The 26,720-nt window shown below is 40.6% G+C and overlaps 1 protein-coding gene across 20 annotated transcripts in view; it reads left to right on the top strand.

Moving 5' to 3' along the window:
* LOC116049241 (focal adhesion kinase 1-like) overlaps nucleotides 1-25,611 on the top strand; it is a 71,755-nt gene extending 46,144 nt beyond the window's left edge. For 7 of the 20 annotated variants that reach the window (XM_036006637.1, XM_036006634.1, XM_031298716.2 and 4 more), the window contains 12 exons: nucleotides 5,786-5,897; nucleotides 12,917-12,994; nucleotides 13,657-13,845; nucleotides 14,481-14,606; nucleotides 17,119-17,184; nucleotides 19,133-19,172; nucleotides 20,086-20,189; nucleotides 20,430-20,438; nucleotides 21,940-22,095; nucleotides 22,615-22,695; nucleotides 22,828-22,913; nucleotides 24,242-25,611. In XM_036006637.1, coding sequence (XP_035862530.1) covers nucleotides 5,786-5,897; nucleotides 12,917-12,994; nucleotides 13,657-13,845; nucleotides 14,481-14,606; nucleotides 17,119-17,184; nucleotides 19,133-19,172; nucleotides 20,086-20,189; nucleotides 20,430-20,438; nucleotides 21,940-22,095; nucleotides 22,615-22,695; nucleotides 22,828-22,913; nucleotides 24,242-24,368 — 1,174 coding nt within the window. In that variant the 3' untranslated portion in view covers nucleotides 24,369-25,611. Of the gene's footprint in view, nucleotides 1-2,966; nucleotides 3,296-4,705; nucleotides 4,906-5,785; nucleotides 5,898-8,501; nucleotides 9,381-12,916; nucleotides 12,995-13,656; nucleotides 13,846-14,480; nucleotides 14,607-17,118; nucleotides 17,185-19,132; nucleotides 19,173-20,085; nucleotides 20,190-20,429; nucleotides 20,439-21,939; nucleotides 22,096-22,614; nucleotides 22,696-22,827; nucleotides 22,914-24,241 lie in introns of those variants that run through there. The other 13 variants (XM_036006641.1, XM_036006627.1, XM_036006642.1 and 10 more) reach the window with 9 other exon arrangements.
* The last annotated feature ends 1,109 nt before the right edge of the window (nucleotides 25,612-26,720 follow it).

Genomic DNA, 26,720 nt, shown 5'->3' with positions numbered 1-26,720 from the left:
TAAAGTTATTTACTCAGACAATGCTAAGACATTCAAGAGAGCAGAACAAGACTTGAAACAGCTATGGAGGTCATTTAAGGAATCAGAGCTTACTGAGCTGTTTACTGACAAAGGGATCACCTGGAAGTATATTGCCGAGCGAGCTGCTTGGTGGGGCGGCTTCTGGGAAAGGCTTGTAAGATCTGTAAAAACATGTCTAAAGAGGGTCCTGGGGAGGGCTTCACTAAACTTTGAGGAACTGACAACCATGCTTGCAGAGGTGGAAGCTGTGCTGAACTCCAGGCCTTTCTCTTATGTGGACAGTGATGCATCAGAGCCCCAACCACTCACACCTTCTCATTTTCTGGTTGGGAAAAGACTGACTTCTTTACCACCAAAGACTATGCTTCCTCCATCTCAAGCAACCAATGTGAGTCGAGAGGACGTGTGTAGAAGATGGAGATACCGACAGAGACTAATAACCAGCTTTTGGAACAGCTGGCGAAAGGACTACTTGCTGGACTTGAAATCAGCTCACAAGTGTGACATACCCACACCCACTGTGCTAAAAGTGGGAGATGTCATCTTGATCGGAGAGGATAACACTCCCCGGCAGACCTGGAAAATGGGCAGGATAACAGAGCTATTTCCAGGAAGAGATGGCCATGTTCGTTCCTGCATTGTTCGTACTTCTACAGGAAGTTTGTTAAAGAGACCTGTTCAGTTGATTTACCCATTGGAGATTAATTAAGTGATAGGCTGAATAGTGATGAACAACAGTTCATTGGGTGGGAGGATGTTGTGAAATGTTTGTTAAAGCACTTGAATAAGGAATTAATATTGTTTAGTGTAAAACAGTCTAAAGGAAATGGTAAATTGTAGTGGGATTAAAACTCACTATTTACATTATTTGTTTAACAGTAATTTAGTTTTACTTCAGACCGTCACAGAAAGTGCTTTTATTTTGAAGTGGCCTACACGGAAGTTGTCTGTTGTGTACTCTTGCTAGTTTTTTTTTTTTTTTTTAGAGATGCACTTGAGATGCTACATAAAAGGTGTGTCCGCCAGGCCTAAGTTGTTCTTTCTTGTTTGTAAAACTGCAGCATAGTGAACAATAAATGTTCACAGTAAACGACAAGCGTTTCCAGTCGTCATTCGAAGCCATTCCACTACATGACAATGTGATTGGTTTAAAGAAATGCCAATAAACCAGAGCACGTTTTTCTCCCATCCCGGAATGCTGTGTGGACTAGCCAGACCCTCCTCCGCAGCGCTGTGGAGGAGGGTCTGGCAAAGCGAGACTAGGGTCTCAAGGTCCTCAGATGAGACTTGTACACTGCTGAACCTTGGGGTAATACCAGTTTTGCTTGATCTTTTATTTCTTAACCCTCATTTTGTCCTTGGGTCAAATTTGACCCGTTTTCAAAGTTTTTATATCAGAAATATGGGAAGTCGCAATAAGTGCCGAAAATGTCGAAAAAAGCAACAAAATGTCGAGAAAAGTGACAAAACGTTGGGAAAAGTGATAAAAAACGAGGATAGAAACTTTAATAACAACGGAAGAAAACGTGAAAAAGTGAAAAGAAACGTCTGAAAAGCTATAAAAATATTGGAAAAAGCGACCAAAAGTTGAAAAAAACCTGCAAAAATGGAAAAAAAGAACAATAAAAACGTTGAGAAGGGACAACAAAAGTGTATTTTTCATGTCATCTACACATAAGAAGTTTAAATATAATTTTGAGCTACAAAATGTGCAATGTTTGTATACACTTTTTTTGTGTATAAACTAATATCAGTCATTTAGTCTGGACAATACATACCACTTACTGCATGTGAGTGCGGTTACCTCGAAAGATTACTTACAGGATATCATGAAGCATTGAAATGAGAGAATATTTCTACAGGTATGTTTCATACATCTTTTCTTATCATTCAAAACTGAATTCACTTGGAGAAAACTAGATACAATGTAAGTCATTTGTGTTCATATTGTTAATGTTGAGGCTTAAAACATGTTCTACTCATATACACAAGTAGAACACGAGGTATAGCAGCACAGCAAGATGCCATCGTTTCCTTCAACATGCACATTCTCTGTCTGTCTTGTTCTCTTTCTCTCTCACATACACAGAAACCGGAAAATAAGAGTGAATATTTAACTCCTGTGGTTTTATGAGTTTGCTTAAAACCAGCATGACTCACACCTTAAATTCCGCCGTGATTGCACTGCCAATGTTCTCAATGTCAGCTTTGCGGTTTTCCACAAATTCTACTCCTCTTACACACACTTTGCCTCCTTTCCAAACAATGCTTTCTGTTCTCTTTTTAAAAAAAAAAAAAAAAAAAACCTCTCCTCCTGACCTCTTTCACCTTTTCATTGTGTCCTCATAATCTCGCTTTCTTATTTTGGCTCCAAGCGAGTACTGGCCCCCACATCGTGGAGGTCCGCTCATTAGCCTGACACATGTACAATATGTTTGTGGTTGTATGTTTTAATGGGCTGAAATTCCAGTGTGGAAAAGTACATGTGAACTGCATTGGAGTGCAAAATCTGACAAATTTAAGAACATTTATTTTAATTGACCGTGATATGTTGGCATGAAGAAATAGTGAGGAACCCTCAATGTGCCTCATCCAGTGTCTTGGAAACCAAGTCAATATTGACCACGTTAACTGTGGTCACTGGCTATTAATAGGGGAAAGTCATGCCGTATAAGGTTATACAATTTGGTTTACTTTCGGTCTGGCCGGCTTTTATATCATAATATCAATTATAGGTCTCTCCTGCCAAATATGCAGCTCTCAGCTACTACTACAGTTTTCCTAGAGAGTGTGTGTGTGTGTGTGTGTGTGTGTGTGTGTGTGTGTGTGTGTGTGCGCGCAGCTGCCAGGAGCTACAGCTTTCCAAAGAACAGAGAGCAAAAAAAAAATAGACAGAGAATGAAAGAAGGAAGGAAAAAGGCGAGCAGAACTGCTGCAGTGCTGTACTCCCATGGTGAAAGCTAGCGGATCAAGGCTCCTAAATCTCAGATCACATTATCCTGATAGTGAAGTCTGTGTTTGGGGAGGGACTGTAGCCTGTTAGTCTAGAGGGGTTTGTTCAGCTACAACAGGGCATATTTGAGTCTTCCTGCCAAGAGTAGTAGGTTTTATCCTTTGAGCGTTGCTGGAATCCTTTGAAGTTATTCATGTTGACCTTCAGTAGCGTATCAGTGCTGAGAGCCACTGGCTTATTATCATTTTAGTGGTTACTTTATTCTCCTAAAAGGGCTTGACTGGATATACTCTGGTGCTATTGGATTGACCTGTTCCTAAGGTAAAGTATTGTCTCGTCTACGTGCCTTTCTGTCTCATCAGGCTTTCTAAATGTAGCGTCAGCCTATAATAGAATTAATAGTTTATTTTCCACAAGTGTATGTGTACAAGTGTGCTGCATTCAGTGGATGCTACTGTACTGATGGGTTCAATCCAGAGCTGTTTCGGAGCAGCGATTTAATATGCCTCTTAAACATAAACACTAGTCTGTTATTTGACTGTTCTCCATTGATCCTCTGGAAGAAATGTGTGTCCTACTTAATGCATAGGTTCACATTTTATCAAGTCTGTCTTAAAACTAAATTTGTATACGCGTATGTACATTGAAACAGTTATTGGATGCTGTAATTGTCCGTCCTGTCCTGCAAAGAGATACTGGGTAGCTGCGCTCAGGTGAGAAGTACGTCAGAGTAAATCAAGGCGGTGCTGAAAGTCCAAGATTGTGCAGTCAGCCCAGCAAGCTGAGTACATAATGTAAACAGGCCTTGTTATTTCAGGTGGCAGTGTGGTGTAGGTGGGGGAGGAGACAGTCAGCATTGATGTTGCCAGGTGCTGATGTTATCATGGTCACACATAATCATGCATGATGTCATTTACTGTTAAACTGTGAGGCAAGGTTGGCAGATGTAGTCATGACTGGTTTGTAATGACTTTGCTTGTTAAATAGACATTTAAGAGTTACAATGCTGCTATGCTGTTACTGTGAAAATGAAAAATTGTAAAGCTAAACTCAAAGAAAAGGAATAAATTAAGTTTTAGAACTGAGATTCATTTCAATATAACCTTTATGACCTTTTATTATCACTGTCGGGCTGAGTAAAGTAAAAAATAAAAGATTGGATCTACTATTAGTGCACAGTGTTCATCCAGATCATTTATATTCATATGAACCAAAAACACATAATGCTAATAATACCTGCCAATGACTTGACTTGAAGATTCAACCAAATAATTAACTGTGATTTAAAAATACAAAAACTAAACTAAAACCAACAAATATTTGAAAATCAAAAAGTCAAATGGAGATCAGTTAAAAAAGAATGTAAATCTTAAAGCCAAACAAATTAATTATATACATAATTTGTATCATTCAATTATATTGAAAGAAGGCAGTCTGTAATAAATAAATACATTCAGAAGTGATTAAAAAACATATTTTAACTCTCTGCAGATGCTGTTGGATCTGTTTAACTAAATATTTTTGTGGAAAACAAACATTTAACATTTTGTGTTATTTCAGTACTAATATTGTTGTGATGGAAAAGAAGACCTGACAGGAGACTGACTTCGACAGGTGCAAGGACACACACACACACACACACACACACACACACACACACACACACACACACACACACACACACACACACACACCCACACCCACACCCACCCACCCACCCGCCTACACGGCAGGGGACAACAGATGATGGTGATACTAGAAATAGCTCTTACCCTTGTTGAAGATCGGAAAGTAGAAAGAGTGTGTGGAGAGTGTGTGTGGGATTGTTCAACCAGCCACTTTTCTGTTTTGTTGAACCGCCAACTCTTCAGCAGCAGCTCCTTCCTCTGGGAATCTGGGTTTGGTTTAGCAGCAATTTTCCCAGGGAACAGGTCAGTAGGGATCATTTTAGCGAGTAAATTCTGTGTGGTATCTTTGGCTACATTAGACCTAAAAAATGTTGGGTTTGGGGCGTGGGATGTTGCTTCACCTCCATATGATTCAATTTAATCTTAAGCAATATTACTCATAAATGTACTGCTTTGCTTGCTATAACAGTTTTGCCTGACACAGAAAAGAGATGGTATCAGTAGTTGGAGTGAATATACAGTGACGGGTAAAAGTTGAAACCATTAGCTTAGACCGAATTTAGTCTTTGTTAAGACATAATATTGAAATTAAAGTAGATGTTTCATTATAATAGCTGACCATTCCCGCACTATTGCAAGGTAGACCGAGAGATGAATTGTTTTTATTATTGTATTACTGTATTGTCTCACTGCATGTGATGAGGAGTTACTTGAGTATTGTGGGATGAACTGTAATGGTAGTAAGAGACTGAGCAATAAGACATTTAGTAACAAAATGGAATGTGTTTTTCCTGTGACTTTAGTAGTTTGTGTTTTTATTCTCTGTACAAACAGTGTGAGGAATTCTCCGTATGCATGCGTTTGTGTGGGTGTTACAGCACACAGTAATGAAGCTCTGACATACTCAATGATGTATGTGTGTTTGTGGAGTTGTCGGTGAATTTTTCATATTTCTAGATGGCAGAAAACTACTAAAGCTGACAGTTATGTTTTAAAAACAACTTCTCTCTTGAAGAAAAAACCCTGTGATGTGTGTACCTATACGTAGGAGCATGTGTTTGTATGAGTTTACCTGTGTGTGTGTGTGTGTGTGTGTGTGTGTGTGTGTGTGTGTGTGTGTGTGTGTGTGTATATATATATATGGATGTGGAGTTAAAGTACTGTTTTTTTCCCCCGTTTCCAGCACTATATTAGAGGAGGAGAAGCTCCAGCAGAAGGAGAGGAGCAGGATGGAGATGAGGAGACAGGTCACTGTTTCTTGGGACTCTGGAGGGACTGATGAAGCACCACCAAAAGTAAGGCACTACTACACCACATGTGTTTGTGTCTCGGTCTGTCTGTCTGTTAAGTGCAACAGGTGTAGCAATAAAGAGTATCTGCTGTGTTTGTGCTTTTGACCCTGACCATTGCAAGTCCCATGCACTCTTTAGTTAGCCTCTCTGATATGCTTTCATGTGGCGTAAGTGATATAGTTTCTGTCGTCTATTTTGCTGCATCACACGATTCTGTGGCGACCATTAATATTAAGGCATTGAAATTATTCAACTAGTAACTGATTTGATTTAATATTTCCTCTAAGGTTTGACTCTTTGAACGCACAAGGCTTCTGCAGGACCCTGTCGAAGTTCAATTATTGCTGAAGTCAGTTGTCAAGTGGGGTTTTCTCACTACGATAATAAAGTTCAAGACCAACAAATGTGTATGGCTTTGAGCTCTTGAATCCAAGCTTTTCAAGAAGGAGTGTCAGGTGCTTGTAGCTTAGTCCCATATTATAGGAAGAAATGCCCTTATACAAAAACATTAAGTTAAAGACTTAACCTTTGCACATGTAATATTTTGATTATTTTTATTTTCTGAAAAGCAGCTTTCCTGCGGTGGGCAGGTTAATGTTGATATTAAAGGTCACATATTATGCAATTCTGTGTTTCAAATAATGAGGTAAACGTATTTTAGACAAATCCCTGTGAGCTAAAACGTTCAGATTTCCAACTATTCTGAACACTCCGGTTTCAACAATCTTTTCTACTCTTGGCTAAGTCTTACGCAACTCTAAGCCGGCCTTCTATGATTGGTCATCTGCTCCAATTAGACAGGACTGGAGTGTTTGTTTAAGCCACTGCTGTGTTAACATTGTCCCATGTAACTACATCCTAACGGCAGTAAACAATGTCACCTTGGCTGCCAGTGTCGTCAAATTCTCCCCAATTCCGGGTCACATTACTCCTGAAACATTTTCTGTTAGTAGTATTTGGTTTAAAAGCCTTTATTTGCGATTTTGTTGGTAGAAAGTGCTGCTTCGTTCCACTACAATCTAATGTTAGCATACTGCTAACTATTAAGTTGCTAGCTACATGCTAACACGACATAGCTGTAATCTCAGCCAATGCTGGTCATTTCTCCCCAAATCCCGGTAATGTCCGGTTGTGTAATATTTGGTTTAGAACCCTTTATTGGTGATTTTTCACAGTACAAAGTCCTGTATACTCCGTTGCAGTAGCTCCAGCTTCAACTAGTAAAACACGGAGCGGAGGCTCCGGACATTCCAGGAAGCACGCTGGCCAGTCAGAACAGACTGGGCTTTTTCGGGAGGAGGGATTAAAGAGACAGGCGTTCCTACAGAGCGTCTCATGCTACATTTACACGTGGCCGGCTATTTTCATAAACGGACATTTCAACCTCTCCGTTTTCAAAAATAACATTGTGCACAGCTGTCAGTTTTCAGAAAAGTGTTGGTTTACGTGTACCCGTGTTGTGAATGCCGTCAAGAGCATGCCAAACCTGTAGGTTAGGTGGCAGTGTAACGAGAAGCTCAAGCCCACGTTAGCCAATCAGAATCCCGAAAATAGCAACAACATCAACGAATCACTTCCTCTTTCTATCGGCTGCCTAAACCTCTGTTTGTCTCCGTTTACATGCAAACGTGCAAACGAAAATTTCAAAAATCTCCACTCTGGCCGGAGTTTTTAGAAAGACTCGTTCACAGAGGCGAATTCTCCGTTTGCATGTAAACGAAGGGCACAAACGTAGGGAAATGTCTCAGTTTTTCAAAATAACCATGTACGTGTAAACAGGGCCTCACAAAGAGGGTGAATACAGGAGCAGCAGTCATGGGCAGTAGGAGTGTTTTTTGTTGGTTTTTTTTTTACATTAAAGCATGTAAATAGTATAATCCTGAAAATGCCATATAATAGTTGCCCTTTAAAGTCTAGTAGATTAGAACAAGGGAGACTTACTGGGTTTGTGTAATATGCATATATGCAAGCCCTTGAGCGCATTTTATTTATTTATTTATTTTACATTTTTTTATATAACAAACTGCTCCCTTCAAATGTGTAAACATGGTGAATTTCATGAATAATTTGTTTTTACAAATATGAAATTACTTCTAAAATGGTTATTTTTGTAAGTCCGTAACCCCCACCCCCACTCCCACCTCCACTAGTACCATCCCACCTCTCAGCTTGTTGCCCCAGCTGCTGGCTGCTTCACCCTCACTTACAGCCCCCCCATGCCCCTGCTGTTAGCATCTGTTAACTGCTTCTTTTGGTTACAACTAAAGTCATATGTCTTGAACAGTAGTTCATAAGATTTGTTATTTTAAGCCTTTAGTGATGCAGTTGTTCTATGCCTAATCTGAATTTGGTTGCAGGTATTAGTGAATGCTGCATTTGTTTCATTTCATGTACAACAAAAGGAATTTAAATTGTAAGTCTTTTCACTACATATTTAGGCCTTCAGAGGCACAGTCGCTGTATGGCTTTGGTTACAGTTGTGCCTATTTTTGTCTGTGCTTCGACTCATCCCTGTCTGTCTCACCTGTCTACTACGACACATCTCTATCTCCTGTGATACCTATATTTCCATTTGTCCGTCCTCTACCTTTGTCCTTCTGTCTGCAGCCCAGCCGTCGTCCCTCCCTGCAGCCCACCTTCAGTCTGGATTGTCTGTCTGCTCCTTCGCCTTACCACCATTGCCATCAAAACCAGCGTTTTGCCTCACAGCTTTCCCTCTGCCTTGGAAACCCCCATCCTTCGTCTCCTTTCACCTCTTCTCACCTACCCACTCCTCCACTCTACTCATCATCTCTGCAATTTCCCCATCACTTTTCCTCTTCTCCCAATCCTCAGCCTCAATCTCCTCCTCTTCAAAACACCACTTTCTACAGTCACTCTTTCTCTCAGTACAACACTAAGTTCAATCCTGAATCCAAAGCCAGCTTATCCCTACAGTCTCATGCTAACTTCTACTCTCCACCTTACACCAGGTCAGAGAGCCTGTCCAATGGCAGCTGCCCCCACAAGACAAATCCCCCGACTAACGACCACCTGCTCTGTTCATCCCAGCCAAAGTCAAACAACTCACACTCCCATCCCGGGCTCTCCCCACTACTTTCCCAGTCTAGTCCTAACCTTAACTCTCTGCCCTGCAGTATGTCAAAAATTTGCCCCCACCCCCTCCAAAACATCCAGTCCAAGTCAAATTCTAATCTTAAAACTCTTTTGTTGCGCAACTTTCACCCCGGCTGCCAAACTAATCCCAGTACCTCACTACAACCTGACTCTGACCCCCAGCACCAACACCCTGCTGTGCTGTTATGTGGGAGGCCCCCGCTGGTCTCTCCTGCCCCCCTCACAGAGAGACTCCTCCCAGTACCCTCTGCCTGCACTCTGTCCTCCACTCACCACCATCCACCCAGTCAAATGCCAAGCCTCCCTGTAGCTACCAATACACCTTTTCCCATCCCCTGCTCCGAAAGACACATGTCCAGACCCTTGAAGGCAGGTGGTGTACTGTTAAACTGCACTAAAGCTGTTGTTTTTTAATAACTAAAACAAACTTCTGTGTTTTTGTCAAAATAAAAGTTGCAATGTTTAGGATTGTAGTCCCTTTGATAAATGTCCAGGGGGATTTAAAACGAAACTTCAGATTCAAAGATTTGTAATTCCAGATAAGATCAGCCAGGCTTGCACACAAAAACATGAAAACATTCCTAGGTATTATTTATTGAGAGTAACAGTCATTCAGTACGTTGACTTTCCTCACACCCACATCCCTTTTCTTTCGGCATGCCCACCACATGGCAACCAAAGTTAAATAAGCCTAGTGTCGGTGAAACATTTTGAAAAATGTTGCAACTTTTTTTGATAAATGGATTCACAAACTAAATCCAGTCTTTGAATCATTAATTATAACTGAGTGCAGTGATTTTTGATACGATTCTTGTCAACACCAGTGACTGTAAATGAGCATGTTTATGCTTGGCATGCGTTATTTATGTTGGACATGCTGTTGAATGTCCTCTGTCATGATTGAATGTAGTGACCGGTATTTGTGTTTGCATCAGGTATTGTGTTGATATGTCCTCGGATAATTGCACCCTATTTCTAGCCTCTTCTGGATGCCTGTTATAATCTGAAATACATTGGCTAACAGTCAGACCCATCTAACACACGTGGGACTTACTGTATAGACATTATACAGTATATCATGAATTAGCCAGAAAAAGCAAATATTTACAGAATTAACAAAAAAAAGAATCTGCTATTAAATTACACTGGAATTCAAATGAGGTGGAATGAGATAAATAGGATGTTAAAAACATTTTTTACACTAGGTGGAACCCAAAGTCCAGAACTAATGCTGTTATGTAATGCAACCACTTCTCCACTCCCATCAGGGTCTCAGCCATGTTCAAGAGGAAAGAGCTTCAACTGTAACATACAGTATAATTCAATATACCGGTAATGCTATGGGTCTGCATTCTGTACTGGATTCAGCCACACTTATTCATTCCATGTACTACTAAGTCGTGTAAGAATGTGTGAAGCCTAGGATTGAGACAGCTACTATAAATACATACAGAGCAAGCTAAAAGATCTGTTTCTACTTAAGCCTGTTTACACAGAGCTGGTCATCTGTCACCTTGACCTAGCTGTTGGGTTCTGGCCAGTAGTTCTACAAATGAGCTTGTTTTAGTAGGTGACCCTGTTGAGCATTTAGTCCTACTACCACTGAGCTGTAACATCACCCTACCTCATACTGTACATGGAGGCCTCTGCTAAGAATTATGACTTTCAGTGGTGTGTGCAAAGTGTTTAAAACGTGAGTTGTTTGCTTGAAAATGCAGGCTTTCATGTAAAAATTTTAAAAATCAGAGATACTTTTGGCACCAGTGAGAAATCTCTGTAGGAAACAGGAGACAGAAACAGCTGTATAGGACATACTTGCCTTTAGTCAGTCTTCTGTTTGGCTCTTAGCTGGACGACAGGTCACAAGTTAAATCTTTACAACAGCCAGAATGAATTCCTGTTGTAAGTCTGTTTTCACTGCACTGTGACCCTTATGGTGATAGATGAGTCTGTGTGGGAGTCAATGAATTGTGCCCCAGATACATGGAAAAGCTTAATTACACTGTGCCCCTCAACATACCTAAAATTCTTCATGGAGTTATGCCATGGTTACATGTTAGTAACAGAGGTATGTGCTCACAACAGCAAGTTAATTTAAAAAAGAATCCTTATTACAGTGTTTCCCAAATGTGCTGCCCTAAAATTGTTGCCTTTTTAAATTGCACAATCTGCTTAAATGCTAAAAAAAAAAAGAAAAAAAAATGAACGTCAAATAGATGATAAATTGACAAGTTGTATTGAAATGTTTTGTTTGTTTTCAATTTTTCAAAGTTGTCACAAGGTGAAAACAATACCAGCGTTAAAAGCGGAAACAAGTATTAAAGCTGTTTCTGCTCATGGCCTGCAGGTGGCACAAGTGTCAACATTGCATCAGTTTATTTTTCTTGCCAGTAGATGACGCACATTGACACATCTGTTGGTGTAAACTGGTGCTGCTATTACTTGTTTTTCCTATAAGTGGCGAGCTGGGACTGAGACTCCTGGCACTACAGTACTGCAGTTGGATGACATTGACTGGGCCTATTTATTTATTTATTTATTTATTTGTCATTCATTCTTACATTGAAATATTCATCCAAAAGTCTCCGGATAGTAACCAATTTATGTCTTATCCTGGTGTGACTACCCTGTCCCATTAACCTCACCTCCCTTCCAGTCTGTCTGTCTGTCTTTTAGCCTTGTGTTTATCTTTCCTTTTTTAAACTTGGTATTCCCCAGGAAACCTCCCTCTACATGGATTGGCTACCACGGGGCTGTGAATCTGTGTGGGGCAGATTTAAACTTCCAAGATATAATTTTATTCTTGTTAAGGAACCCTGTGTCCTTACATGTTTGATCATGTTCACAACATGCTGTATGTTTCCCTCTCGGTCTGTCAATCTCAGAGTTTTTAAAGCTCCTGTTTGTCTCGTCTTCAGTTTCTTTGTCTTGTCTGCTTCTCTTTGTCCTTCCTCCCTCCCTTCCTACTGTTTTTCCTTTTCTCTTTCCTTGTCTCCCTCCTTCCCCGTCTTTTTTTGCTGTCTGTTTCCCTCCCTGTGTCTTTGTGTCTGTCTTGCTGTCGGAGGTGTGGTCCAGAGAAAGCTACTATGAGAGACTGTGGAAGGTAGAGGTTACAACATTGTTGTGTTAGAAATGAGCTCTTGTGTTAGAGAGGTTTAAATCATAAAGACAAATGTCTCCAGTCATTCTAAGAGGGGAAACTGTTCATCAACTTTCAACAGCTTCATCACAACAAATCACCAGAAACCAAGAGACGAAACAAGGCTGTGGGTTCACCAAGCACTTCTGTTTTTAGCTACTGGTTCCCAGCAAAAGAAACAGAAAAGAATAGAGAGGAGTAGCAGACTCACTCTCCTCTACTAAATTCTGTTCCTTTAGGCAGCAGCAGTCAGCATAAGCTCGGATTAAAAAGCCTAAAAATATATTCCACACTTTCTTTTTTCAACCTTTTCAACAGCAATACATCCTTTCTTTTCCAAATAAGATAAAGCAAATGCTTGAAAGAGAGGTCTTTGGTGAACATGCAGCCATAACACTCTATGTACACACCTGCATCACATCTAACCAGTGGTCAGTAGTCCAGGAATATCACAAAGTTTATTCCGGTCGATGTTTTGATTATAGGGACAGTAGTTTGTGCCAGTTCAACTAACAGCTTGCTGGACTTGCAGCCCAGTTGGTGTTCCCTGTTTTGATTGACCGCTAACCCAGCCACACAAACAGCTCTGAGGGGTTTGTGTGTTGATTGTCTGAATGACCCGGTGTCCCGTCTTCTAACGTTTCAGTTTTGGGAAAAAAGATGAACAAGCGTTGTAACTGTATTTTTATTTTCTGCCCCCTCTGTCTTGCTATTACTCAATCTCTATTCATCTCTTCCTGCTATCTCTTTCTCTCTCTGTCTATAGCCTAGTAGACCAGGCTATCCCAGTCCTCGCTCAAGTGAAGGCTTTTATCCCAGTCCCCAACATCCTGGACACTACCAGGTACGCAAACTAACTTAGCTGACTGCTCTTTTGCTGCTGTTGCAGCGTTTTGGGGTTGCAGTAAGACAAGACAACTGTATTTGTATAGCACATTTCTTAGCATGGAGAGTGTTGACCTAACTGTATTTCACAAAGATAATATAAAGTGCTTTAAATAAAGAATTTAAACAGTAAATGGGAAATAAAGGGTATAATATGTAAGCACAAATTAAAAGGATAGATCATTTTGAGAGAAATAATTTTTAATTGATAAAAAGGTGAAGATTCAATTCAATTTTATTTATAGTATCAAATCATAACAAGAGTTATCTCGAGACACTTTACAGATAGAGTAGGTCTAGACCAAACTCTGTAGTTTACGAAGCCCCAACTATTACAGTGGTTGCCTCAAGAGCAAGCATTAGCAGTAGCTATTGCGACAGTGGCGAGGAAAAACTCCCTTTTTTGTTAGGAAGAAACCTTGGACAGACCCAGACTCTTGGTAGGCGGTGTCTGACGGCACCAGTTGGGGGAGTGGTGAATGGTGGCAATAATAGTCATAATAAAGATAGTGAAACAGTGATCACAATGGTAGTCGTAGTAGTTCATAGTTGATGTCATCAAAAGAGAACTCATAACAGACTAACAGCAGTCTTTTTCTCTGTCCTCCCTCCCTGGATCAGATGGCAGGGTACCCAGGCCCTCACACCCTCCCCTCGGTGCCCAGCGCCCTGTACCCCCCACCGGCTGCAATGCTGGACACACACCACGCACACACACACCCCCGCCACCACGTCCACACACACTCGCACGCACAGCACCTCCCCCATCCACATGGGCACGACATGGCACTATGGGGCTCTGTGATGGAGGTAGGAGACCAATTTCACACTCACACATGTGCACACACAGGTGTTTCATGACAGAATGAAAACACACAGAATTATGCAAATTGGTATGGTCACACTCAGTCACAGTCGTTCAAAATAATAATTAAAGTCTTCAAAAATTCGTATGTAGTTTCCAAGAGTTTATAGTGTCAACATCTTGGATAAATAAGTCCAACTCTGAGTGGTTAAATATTATTGAGATCCTTTTTTACTTTTTGGAAATACATTTTGTTGTTGTGGCTATTAGACCAAATCTGCCCAACTGCGAGAATTGTATTTGTTGCCTGGCAACTTAGTAATCACCCTGTGAGGAAGTATTGTGAATGAAAGTACCACCTTCATAACCACTCCAGTCCACAAATTTACATTATTATCTAGATAACATTACATTACATGTAGTTAAGTGTCCATCATCTAAGTTCAACCTCTCATCAGTCTCGTGTGTGTGTGTGTGTGTGTGTGTGTGTGTGTGTGTGTGTGTGTGTGTGTGTGTGTGTGTGTTCATCTGTGACTCTGCGTGTGTGTGTGTCCCTGTGTTGGTGTGCATGTCTGCTGCTATGCTCGTCTTTTGTTGCATGCATGTATTTGTGTATGTGTTTGTTTATGTGTGTGTGTAGGACAGGGCAGTAGACATGCAGCAGTGTGTAGGCCAGCAGTGCCTGTTAATGGAGGAACAGCTGATGATACAACAACAGCAGATGGAGGAGGACCAGAGGTGGCTGGAGCAGGAGGAAAGGCTGCTGGTAACACACACAGCACGCTCATTGGAAATTGCACTCACAGACACAGTTAATACACATGTACTAAGGACGTAACTGTACATTTAACTTGAGATTTATTTGATACACTGTACTCTGTTAGCAACATGATATTGCTACTGTGAAAATATACACTACAAATCAAATATATTTGTATTTCAGTGGCAAGAAAACAAAGATTTGCTGACTATATTTCTGCAAGTAAAATATAAGACAATTTGGATTTTTTAATGGTACTTCAAATAAAATGTAAGATCATTTTCATCCTAAACATAATTAAACAATAGTGTACATACATATGTGCATAACAAGGTACATTTCACTGCAAAATAACGTAGAATATAGAGAACTAGCTACATTTTTAAGACCCTGGAGTCCTTTTTTGTGTGATTTTGTTGTGCATGTTATTGTTACCTGCAATGCAAAGCTTTCTCGCTTAGTTGCCATCTTTGACTTGTCAGTTGTGTTGATGTATTTTTTAGTTCCATGATGCATGATTGTTGTGTTTTTGTAAATTTGTTAACGGACTCTCTGAAATACATCCTCCTCAAGGACAAACAAATATAAATACATTTAATATTCTGAACCTGGGTTCAAGCTTGTTGAAGTCTACTATAGCAACATATTGACACCTTACCCCTTTTAAGGGTGACTGTCATGGTGATTCCGCTCTGACCTTCAATGACGGGTGAAACTGAAAGAGAGATTTTCTGGGATGTGTTAAGAACCACGTTTTTTGGAAGTTATTAAATTAATATTAGTTATCTTTTATATTTTTTTGTTTGATTGTTTAGATTTGATTAAATATATCATATGATTTATCAGCTTCACATTTCTACTAAATTGGAGCATTACATTTCTATTGGAGCCATAGCAACTTAAAGCTATAGTGCATAGTTTCTGTCGCCCCCATGAGGAATTCTAAGTAATGAAAACAAAACTGTCGGTGCGTCCACATGATACAAGCCTTATGTGATCGCACATGCAATTTTTGCTCAAGAATTTTATTGTGTGCGTGCATGTGTGTGCATGCACGTGTGTGTGTGTGTGTGTGTGTGTGTGTGTGTGTGTGAGAGAGCGTTTGTAGGCAGGTGTGGCCTGTGTGAATTCCAGGCTAATGAGAGGCTTAGACAATCTGACAGCCCAGTCAACAGTCTGTCTTTGACCCACAACCACTAACTGACAACACACAAGATTACTGAAAAGCTGGGGAGGCGTATATTTGTGTGTGTGAGTGTGCATGTTGGAGGCTGGCTGGTTTTTATAACCCTGTCACTTCAGGGAGGGGCGAGAGAGAGGGGGGAGAAAGGCAGGAGAAAACAGAATGGTTTGGGAAAGAAAGGTAGACATGCTCACACACTGACGGCTCGTTGGCAGCATGCTCCATCCCTCCTCCCTTCTCCTCCTCTCCTTCCCTCTCTCCATGCGTCAGAGTCAGATACAGTATAAGTGTGCTGGAGGCAGGAAGTTGAGTTGAGTTTGAATTCTTGTCTTGATGAAACTGCTGGCACAGAGTAGTAGAAAGACAGGCAGGCAGACAGACAGGAAAACACTCAGTCGTAGGGGCAGATAGAATATAGAGAGAGATACAATAAGATCAGAACCAGATAGCAAAACAGACACAACATCTCAGACAACTCGGGACACAAAAGGTTCATCAGACAACTTTGATGAACTCAGTGGCAATGCTGGTCTTCAAGTCCTGTATTGGAAAACTGGTAGGCATTGATGGGTGTGGGCGTTGTATGTGTAGAGGTGTTTTTTTATTTTGGCATTGTTTGTGGATGTTTTTGCAGTGGCAGTGTTATTTGGGGTTTAAATGTCCATCCGAAAAAATTGTGCTTATATTGGAAAAAGTTTTTTTGTGTGTAGTAATACAAGTCCTGCACTTCTGGATCATGCAGCTTTGTACAGTGTGTTCCTGATTTTATTTGAAGTCTCGTGCAGGGAGGCTGTGTTTGGATGTGAGATTCTTTGTGTGAGCTTCACTGCTGTGATTCGCTCATTCATTTCCTCATTCACATAATCATTGCGAGATTTAAGATAAAACTTAGATTTGGAGAATTGGAGTCACTTTCACCTTGTACGGATCGGATCAGAGTATAAACTCACTCTTTTACTAATTACATGGTGCTTGTTGACATGCATTCCTACAGTAAAATGCCTGTAAAAGATGATCATTTAAATCCAAAAATTGTAATGAGTAAATCTACTGGTTTAAGTGACCGAGTTTGCACCCTATAATGCACTGTCTTACAACAGCATGTGATATAGAGCTGATGGCATGCCATGAAAGGCAATTCGTCTCCGTGAATATCCCAGTAATCAAAATCCTATACTGCTTGTAAAAGCCCAAACAGAAAAGCAGTGTGACTTACTGTTCATTGGAAAAACAATTGCAAACATTTTGCATAACTGTGAATATAGAACTACAAAAGCAAATTTAATTGTGTGTGTGTGTGTGTGTGTGTGTGTGTGTGTGTGTGTGTGTGTGTAGAAACCAGACTCTAGAAGTTCTAGAGGGAGTCTGGACAGAGAAGACGGTGGTGGACTCCAACCACCGGTGAGTTACTTTCTACAGATGTTTTCTGCCTTCATCCATCCCACTCTTTGTTGGTGTTATTCATGCATGCAGCAGGACGATAACAGCGGTTCACAGGCTGCGTAAAAAAAATGCATTTTGACAAGAAAAAGTTGATGTATTTCTCTTGAACGAACTGTACTTCACATTGCCTCTCATGACCATTTTCCACTCCCACCGCATTAGAAAGGGAAGTTATTTTTCTGGCCCGTTTGTGTTTTTAAGAGAGGAGGATGTCTGAGAAAGACGAATGTTGACGGAAGTCCACATTCTGGTTGGACTCACTGCAATTGGCTGCAGCATGTTTTTGTTTTGATTAGTTGCTGAGGGGATTGATCCAGGGACAGGAAGTGACCTGTCAGGGGTGGGCTCAGAAACAAGGGGTCAATGGATTCCCACAACATTGGCAGTTATTATTAGAGCACTGTTGCAAAAAAGGAAGTCGCCATCTTTATTTATCTGCTTCTCCCAGTGAATTTCTCACATTCAGAGCTGCAACAGTTGATTAATAGATTAGTTGATTGAAAGAAGCAACTATTTTTAAATAATAGTTTAAGTCATTTTTCAAGCAATAACGTGAAACGTTCCCAAGTTTCAGCTTTCTCAAATGTGAGGAATAGCTGCTTTCTTTGTCTTGAAGCGTCACCTTTTGGTTTAGAGAAATTGCGACAGGCATTATTCACTATCTCTATCTACTATCTAAACAATGGTTTAATTGAGAACATAGTCGTGAGATTATTTAAAAAATAATCATTAGCTACAGCCCTTGTCATATGAATATGTACAAACCAACCATGCTACAATATGAGTGTTTGTGAAAGAAGACCTTTCGTGGCTTAGGAAAGCATCATTTTTGTTTTTTGTTTTTTTTATTTAATTGAGCCTTGTGGTGTAACTCTGAAAGGATTTGCAGTGACAGATGCACATTTTCACTCAGCAAAACATAATGGTGGATACATGCTGTAACAACCTGTAATATATTTTAAGACAAGTGGTATTTTAAGGTAACTTCATCACACTGGAGTTGTACTGTAATGTTTTTCTCTAAGTCCTTTCTGGGATTACATTTCTTCTCCTGAAACGAAATGATGTTGTTGATCAGAGCTTCGGTGTAACTTTATCCCAAAGTTGGAATCTCAAGAGCCGAACGCACTCGCAGAGGTGTACGTTGATGTCTGTTATGTTCTTGATGCCAGCAGAAGTTGTTGTAGCAGTCTGAAGTTGCCATGGGACAGATACTGTATTTCTGTCTCTGTAATTCATCTCTCTGCTTGTCCTCCTCCTCCCAATGAATGGCTGTGGTTTGTGGTGGTAAAATCTCCCGTGTGTGTGTGTGTGTGTGTGTGTGTGTGTGTGTGTGTGTGTAATGCTGTAGTAGAGTATTTTTGGGTGTTGGTGGTTGTCAGTTCACATCGCTCTGATGGCTTTCAAAGCCATATGTACTGTTTTCTCACACAGGAAAAAACAACAAAGATTAAGTAATAATACAACAAAGTAAATATATAACATGTCTGGCACCACTAAAGTGTTTTGTGGCATCATTTTATGATCCCAACCATCAAATCATAAAGACATGCAGTGGGGTTTTATCTGGTTTTTGAAAGGGTAGCACTAAGGAAGTGCTTTTTTTCTTATCCCTGTGTAGCCACACAGAATGTTTTTGTTAACATTAGTAACATAGTGCTCGACCACACACCACTGAAAACAGAAACATCTCCTCGACCAGAGACGACAGTGAACTCGCTGTGTTTTACAAGTACAAATTGAGAAGGCGTGTCTGGTGACAGGTAAATTAAATTGGATTCCCGACTTTTTTCAGAGTGGGCTGGTGATTTTTGCCTGTGAAGTTCTCATTTCCTGTGAAGCTTCTGATCATGTGTGTGATTGAGTACTTGCTAACCCAATGTTTTGTTGTTGTTTGTTTGTTCAGACAGGAAACCAGCACATATACCAGCCCGTTGGCAAGCCAGGTAATAGACAGGCCCTGTAACCGTCTGTAATTACACACAACCACTATTGTTTTCTTCTCTCTTCTCTTTCTGTCTTCATCTCCCAAAGTATGCCGTAACCCACATATACCATTACATAGCTGTGTTTAGCTCTAACTAACCATCTGTATACAGATGCCGTATCTCCCGCTGCCAGCAGATAGTGTCAGTCTGTGTGTGTCAGTGTCTGCTTGCAGAGTTTACAGTCTGATGCCACAATATGACAGATCTGATTGTGAACTCTGGAGCCTGTTGGCCTGCCAGTGAGCAAACCAACCTCTGTTTATATGGACTCAGACAGCATGTCAAGCTCAATATGTTGTGTGTGTGCTTGGAGCGTGAATATGCCCGCCGTGCAAGCAGTCAAATACAGAGAAAATAGAAAAGCATTCATCTTAAAATAGTTTGGGAGATTTTGAGAGAGGAGAGATTTTTTTTTTTTGTCAGTGTAGTCACAACCTTTTTTTCCTCCTGTTTTTACCATTGAATTGTTTATTGTCATGTAAAGCTGAAACAATTCAGCTGATTAGTCAATCTAGAGAGAATTAATTGGCAACAATTTTTGATAATGGAGTAATTGTTTCAGATGTTTAATCAAGCAAAAATGCCAAACTGTCTCTCAAATGTGAGGATTCACAAATGGTCTGTGTTTTATATCATTTTGGACTGTTGCACAGACAAAATCAGACTTTAATGATGTTGCTTTCTTATAGACTTAACTGTTTATCGATAATGAAAATAATCTTTAGTCGGATGCTTATACTGATATGAACTACCACATCAGTTGCTAAGAGCTGCGGAAGAATGTTAAAGTACAATTTTTCCAGAACTTGTATGTATGAGACTGTAAAACTGCGAGGAGAAATAGTTTTCACTTTTATGTTGTTTACTGCAGAGCATGCAGCTCCCCCAAAGAAACCCCCTCGACCCGGGGCCCAGAGCCAAGTGGGCAGTCTGGCCTGTCTGAACACTGGAGATAGTTACAACGATGGAGTCAAGGTACACAGACACACACTGATACAGTTACACACACAAACCCAAATCAAAAATACACAGAAGCAACCAACACCTATAAACACACAGACACAGACAAGGATGCATTTACCAAATATATAGGTTGCATGTTTTAAATGCTTTAATATTTTCCCTGTATCTTCTTTTCTTTTGGCTGCTCCCTCTCTCTCCCTCCTCCTCCTCCTCCTCCTCCTCCTGCACTCTGCCTTACTGTGTGACCTGTAGCCCTGGCGGGTAAGCAGCACACTGTCTGTGTGTGTTTTAATGTGCGTCTTGTCTGCTAGTTGATCACACCCAGATTGATTTGATTCCTTCTTCCATCAGTTCTTCGATTTCTCTGTCCAACAAATCAAATTCTGCATTGTTTTCACATAAACACATTTATTTAATTTGTTGTAGATACCAGTCAGGTTTCTACGGTCTTTTTCCGTCAACACTAACATCCAAATCTACATAGTCATGTATGTTGTCTTATACTAACAGTATTTAACCCTCTGTCATACTTATTATTTTACTTTAATCACACTAGAAAACAGTTTGAACTAATTATGCACTAATCATGCCGCTTTCTAGGCTAGAGTGAAAAACCTGGTCAGAATAAATGCCAAATACATTTGATAAACAGAAGAGGGATTCCTCCTCTGTTGCTGTTTTTAGTTTTGCCTCATCTTAATGATAGATATGTCATGTTAAGACCTTTGAGCCAGATTTGTGATTGTTGACTTGACAATACAAACTCAATTTAACTTCCTTTTAGCATTTTCCATGTCAAACACAATCAGTCTTAAAATTGCCACAGTAGAACCAGCAAAGTAGCTGACCATAATGTGTACAAGGTTCAGAACTCTAGGGTTTTGACATCAGGGAGTGACTGCGACTTATTTCGCAAACATGATTTCTCACTGGAGGGAGGAGGGGGCACAGGGTGATCGAGAGGAGGTAAAAACAAATGTTTTAAGATTATTTCTTGGGCTTTTCCGCCTTTATTTGATAGGACAGCTAGGTGAGAAAGGGGGGAAGACATGCAGGAAATCATCACAGGTCGGATTCAAACCCTGGACCTCTGCGTCGAGGTATAAACCTCTCGGTATGTGCGCCTGCTCTACCCACTGACCCAACCCGGCCACAGAGAGGAGGTATAATTATGTAGAAAAACGTGTTTAGGATTACATTTTGTAGTGCTGAAAAGCTAATTTAGTAGCAGAGACTGATTTAAAGAAGCCAAGTGTTAGTCTTTGTAATCACAATTTAAGAATTGAAGTGACACAATTATATCTATTTATACTAGTGTTCTGCTGCCATCTAGTGGCCAGAATAGAGAACTGCACATTTCGTGTCATAAAGTAAATAACCTTTCCACATTCATTCATTCATTCATCTGTATGCCAGTTTGTTCTTTGTAAGGTTACAGCGCTCAGCTTATCTTCTTCATCTCCACCTGTTTATCTACTCAGCTAAAAGTTAACTCAGTTAAAAAGCAGTGTTGTGTGTTTCACTTTCCACCACCAGATGTGCAGACGGTCAGAAGCTCCTTAGTTAAGCAAAGGCATGTTTCATGTACATCTCTATAATCATGCAGAATTTGTACACAGGCTCATATTTTTCATCAACATTATCCCAACTTGTTTTCTGCATGTCATTGCCGGGTCTCACTGCCCAGCACCCCCACACAGACAATCTTTGTTCAGTCAGGCAGCCTGTCACTCATTGCTTTCTCTATGCTGTCATGGTTCAGCTGCAGCCCCAAGAGATAAGCCCGCCCCCCACCGCCAATCTGGATCGCTCCAACGACAAGGTGTACGAGAACGTGACCGGATTGGTCAAAGCTGTGATTGAGATGTCGAGCAAGATTCAGCCAGCTCCTCCAGAGGAATACGTTCCCATGGTCAAGGTAACCGAGCACAGTTAATCTCACTCCTCATCCTTGTTTCTCAGAGGCTGTCTGAGTTTTCAGTTTTCCTCTCTTGAGCTGCAAACTTGACCTCATAACTTGAAAGCATTACACAGATTATTGCTGTTCTGTTTAGACAGTTTTATCTGACACCCTGTTTTAAATAAATGACACACAGCACAGCTCTTCAGGGGGCTGAATTTTGATACTTCTACTTCCCAATGAATACTTTGTGATACATCTGTTCACAAGACTCTACAAATCTGACCTTATAACCTCACTAGGTGTTGCTTTTAATTGTGGGGATTTAGTAATTGAGGTCTCCTCATGAGTCCCATTTGGCTTTTACTTTTGTTTTATACAGTAAACAGTGTTTTTTTTTAAACGCCGTTTATAATTTATTTCCTAAACTTCCTTTTTGTTATGTATAATTTTGAACCTCCTCTAAGCAATTGTGTCTGTGTGTGTGTGTGTGTGTGTATGTGTGTGTGTGTGTGTGTGTGTGTGTGTCTGTCTCAGGATGTGGGTCTGGCATTGAGGACATTATTGGCCACAGTGGATGAGACTCTACCACAACTTCCAGCCAGTACACACAGAGAGGTAATAACACTCACACACTCGTTGTTTGTGTCTTTATAATCTGTCTTGAGTAGTGTGGAATAAATGTTGCTAACACTAGTATCGGTTTGCATTTAACCAGATTGATATTTAATGCTCCGGTTTCTTCAACAGATCGAGATGGCACAGAAACTTCTGAACTCTGACTTGGCAGAGCTGATTGGGAAGATGAAGTTAGCCCAACAATATGTGATGACCAGGTAGGTGCAAATATTAATATTACAATATATAAATAATAGTTTCAGTGCCTTACATTGGAAGACATCATTACATTTCCATGTGATAGACACCTACCTTACTATTAAAGTTATTTAATTCTAATTATTGTATTTATCTAGTGGATGCAGTCATTCAAAGAGTACATTATTATTCTTTTTCAGGACATTAATACATTCAGTTAAAGTGCTCATATTATGCTTTTTGGCTTTTTCCCTTTCCTTTATTGTGTTATATATCTATTTCTGCACGTTATAGGTTTACAAAGTGAAAAAGCCCAAAGTCCACCCCAAAGGCACTTACCATCTCCAACAGAAAACACTGTTCACGAACTGCTCCAAACAGCTCTATTGTAGTCCAGCCTTTACTTCTGTTACAAAAGTGCGTCACTTTGTAACACGTTATAATGCTCGCCTAGCTGCTAGCATGGCACTCCCTCATACTCTGCTTCTGATTAGCTGTAGTCCTTACCTAGCTACTGCGCATGTGCGACTCCCAACAAAGATGGAACAGAAGTGAGATGTCTCACTCTGTAGCTAAAACAGAGAGCTCAACACACAGGGTGAAAAGAGGAGCTGCAGCAATGTGCAGTACAACAAAAATATGGTGTTTTTTGAAAATTAAACCATGTAAACCTATTCTGGTACAACCTCTAAATATAATTATGAACCTGAAAATGAACATAATATGAGCACTTTAAAGAGAAAAATAATATTTAGTCAGTGTTTGGAAAGAGACAGAGGAACATTTTCCAGCTCTCTGCCAATAATGCTATCACTAAAACTGTACAAATTGTAGTCTATATCGACGACGTTTCATTCACGGGATTGTTCTGGTGCCGCCGGAGGTACCGCCAGATGACCCTCATTTTCGGCCGGATGTCCCTGACTTTCTGCTTTCTTTGTGTTGGCGTTCTAATTCGAACTCCAGTTGATTCGGGAAACATTCCCCGAGCTAGAACTAAATCAACTGAATCAAATTCTATTAATCTTTTTTGAGTAAAATTCTCATCACGCACTCGACAGCCATTTTAATTCCAGGGCTCGCCTCCCTAGGTGTACATTTTCCACCAAAACAAGTTCCTTCCTCCTAGACGATTGTGATTGTTTTGAAGAAATGCCAATAAATCAGAGCACGTTTTTCTCCCTACCCCGGAATGTTGTGTGAAGTAGCCAGACCTTCCTCCGCAGCGCTGTGGAGAGAAGTCTGGCAATGCGTGAATAAATAGTGGTTTTATCATTGTCCTACTCATCTCACTCACTCATGTATCCATTAAGTGATGTATGTGTGTATGTTTGTTGCTCTGTCCCAGTCTCCAGCAGGACTATAAGAAGCAGATGTTGACAGCGGCTCACGCTCTTGCAGTTGATGCCAAGAACCTGTTAGATGTCATCGACCAATCACGGCTCAAGATGATGTCCCAGTCCCGCCCGCACTAGCCCCACGACAGCTGAGCTGACCAACAGGAACTGGTCTTGTTATTTGAGAGACAGCATCATTCTGGATACTGTGGATAAAAGTGACATCATGATATGCGAGAGTTATCGGAGCTGACTGCTTTACATCAACGGAGCAAACGGCAGCTCTGATACTTTGACAACAGTCCGTGAAGAATCATTAGATGTTGAATTCTGTGTAAGCTGAGGTCGTCTCTCCACCACTGTGACTTTCGTAATACAAGAGCAGAGCAAAAACACTTTCTGAATCAGGGACTTGGCAGCTTCACTCTCTTTGGACTGTAATATAATGATGAGAGGAGGAAAAGCGAAGAGGAGGAGGAGTGATGATTTTCAAACTGTGGGTCAGGACCTGAGATGATCATTGGGTCCTAGACTTAAAAAGGTTTATAAACCTCCAACAGAAACACTATCATGGGAGCAATTGGATCTGGAACTGTTGCCATCGGGTGGATTACTCTTTTTAAGCATAGCCATCAGAACCTGATCATACTGCGTTTGATCTGCAACATATCTGCATGAAACTTCACCGTAGGAACGGACTTAGATGTCAGCCAGCAGCCATGTCAGTTGTTGATATCGTGTGTTGTGAGCCCCTGGATGTGAACGTTCTCCTCAGCTGAATACCTCCACATCACCATGGATTCTTTTAAATTGGCAGATCAAACCACATGTTATCGTATTCAGATCTGGTCAAATGTGGTGCTTCAACAAGGACATTCACAGTAAAGATAGTCTTGGTTTGGAGAAGCAGCCTCCCATCGCTCTTCCCATTTCTCCCTTCCATCCATTCCCGTCCTCCCTCCGTCTCACCAGGTTTTATTTATAGACTCAGAAATTGCAGAGGAGGAGACGGAGGGAGAGACGGGTATTAAAACTTGAGGACAGTCTAGCGCCGGTCTGCTGCCTGAAGAATGAACACACTTTTCTCGTCTCTTCACTCACTCACTTTCCTTTCCTTTTGTTCTCACTGTTCGTCTTCCTCAGCTCCTCTCTGAGCCGGTTTTAAAGACTCCAAATGTGAAGAATCCAACTCTGTCTGGGTAAACACCGCAGACAGGAAACTCCCTACTCGCACTCAATTTACTTTTTTTATCGGCTGGCTCCATGTTTTTTGTGTTGTTTCAGCAGTCACAATCTTCTTCCTCTGTACTAAAAACGGTTTGGAACTTGGAATACAAGTAAATATTCAATCCCAGCATTGACTCTGATGAGCAAAAAAAAACCCAAAAAAAACAACAGAAGGTGAATTTTGAGAATTCAGTCTGAGTGACTGGACACTCCTATTTGTCCCAGAGGAAGAAGAGGACATCATGTTTTAGACTGGTCACTGAGCTTGACTGAACCATTTCTGGGAGGACAGTGTCTCCTCTCTCCCTTGTTTTTCCTCACCTACAGTCCCAATATCGTGAAGTTGTTCCTAATACAACACTGGTGCCACACCTTTAACTGTCCCCTCACCCAGCGGTGTCTTAAAGTGAATTTTACTTGGGACTCAAACAAACCTCACATCTGGAGTCTCAGTTTCTGTCAGGTGTAACTCTTTAAATGTGTCTCTCCTAGCAACAGTCCCCAGGGAAACAAACAAACACACACACATGAAATGTGGAGCCACATGACTGGAACTTGTCTTGCAGACACAAAACACTGAACTGAAAATACAGCAGATCACACGTGTCTTTGTTAATAGTGACCCCCCACATGACATACTGCTATATGAAATATACCAGTGGTTGTTCTAGTATAGCATGATATACTGGTATGGAAAAGAGCATATTTGCACAGCACCAAATAAAAAAATCTTAACTTTTTTTAGCCCTATTTTACCCAGACTTGATTTCCAGGTTTAGCCAGCAACGAAACTCTCAAATATCTGGGTTTTTTAGGGATAAAAAAAAAAGTTGAAAAAAAAACAATCTATTTTATCGTTGCGTAAATCTGCTCATGTTAGTATATTGTAAGTTATACTGGTGTAAATCACTGGTGAATTGTACAGAACTAGTACTAGTAAACACTGGTTTTTATTTTGTCTTCTGGGCCAAATCAGCCATCTTGTCAAATAGGAGGAGAAAAAAAACAACAATGAAATAAAAATAATGATGAAATGGAAATCATATTGTCCACATTCTTATCTATGATCGAGATTTATTTGAAAGTATTACATTTCAAGTTGTATATCTCCAGAATCAAGAGCTACAGAGTTTTTATTTGATGTTAAAGCTGCAGTGGGTAGAAAGCAGAAAAACGCCAGAATTTGAAAGTAGAATGAGACCTCTTCCTGCAGCTCTCCCTCTCCCCTCTCTGTCGCACGGGCATATGCATGTGCAGAACAGC

The sequence above is a fragment of the Sander lucioperca genome, chromosome 10, assembly GCF_008315115.2.
Source record: "Sander lucioperca isolate FBNREF2018 chromosome 10, SLUC_FBN_1.2, whole genome shotgun sequence".
In the NCBI taxonomy this organism is placed as follows: domain Eukaryota; kingdom Metazoa; phylum Chordata; class Actinopteri; order Perciformes; family Percidae; genus Sander; species Sander lucioperca.
Note: the sequence above shows the minus strand (reverse complement) of the source record. Positions and strands in the feature narration are given on the sequence as shown.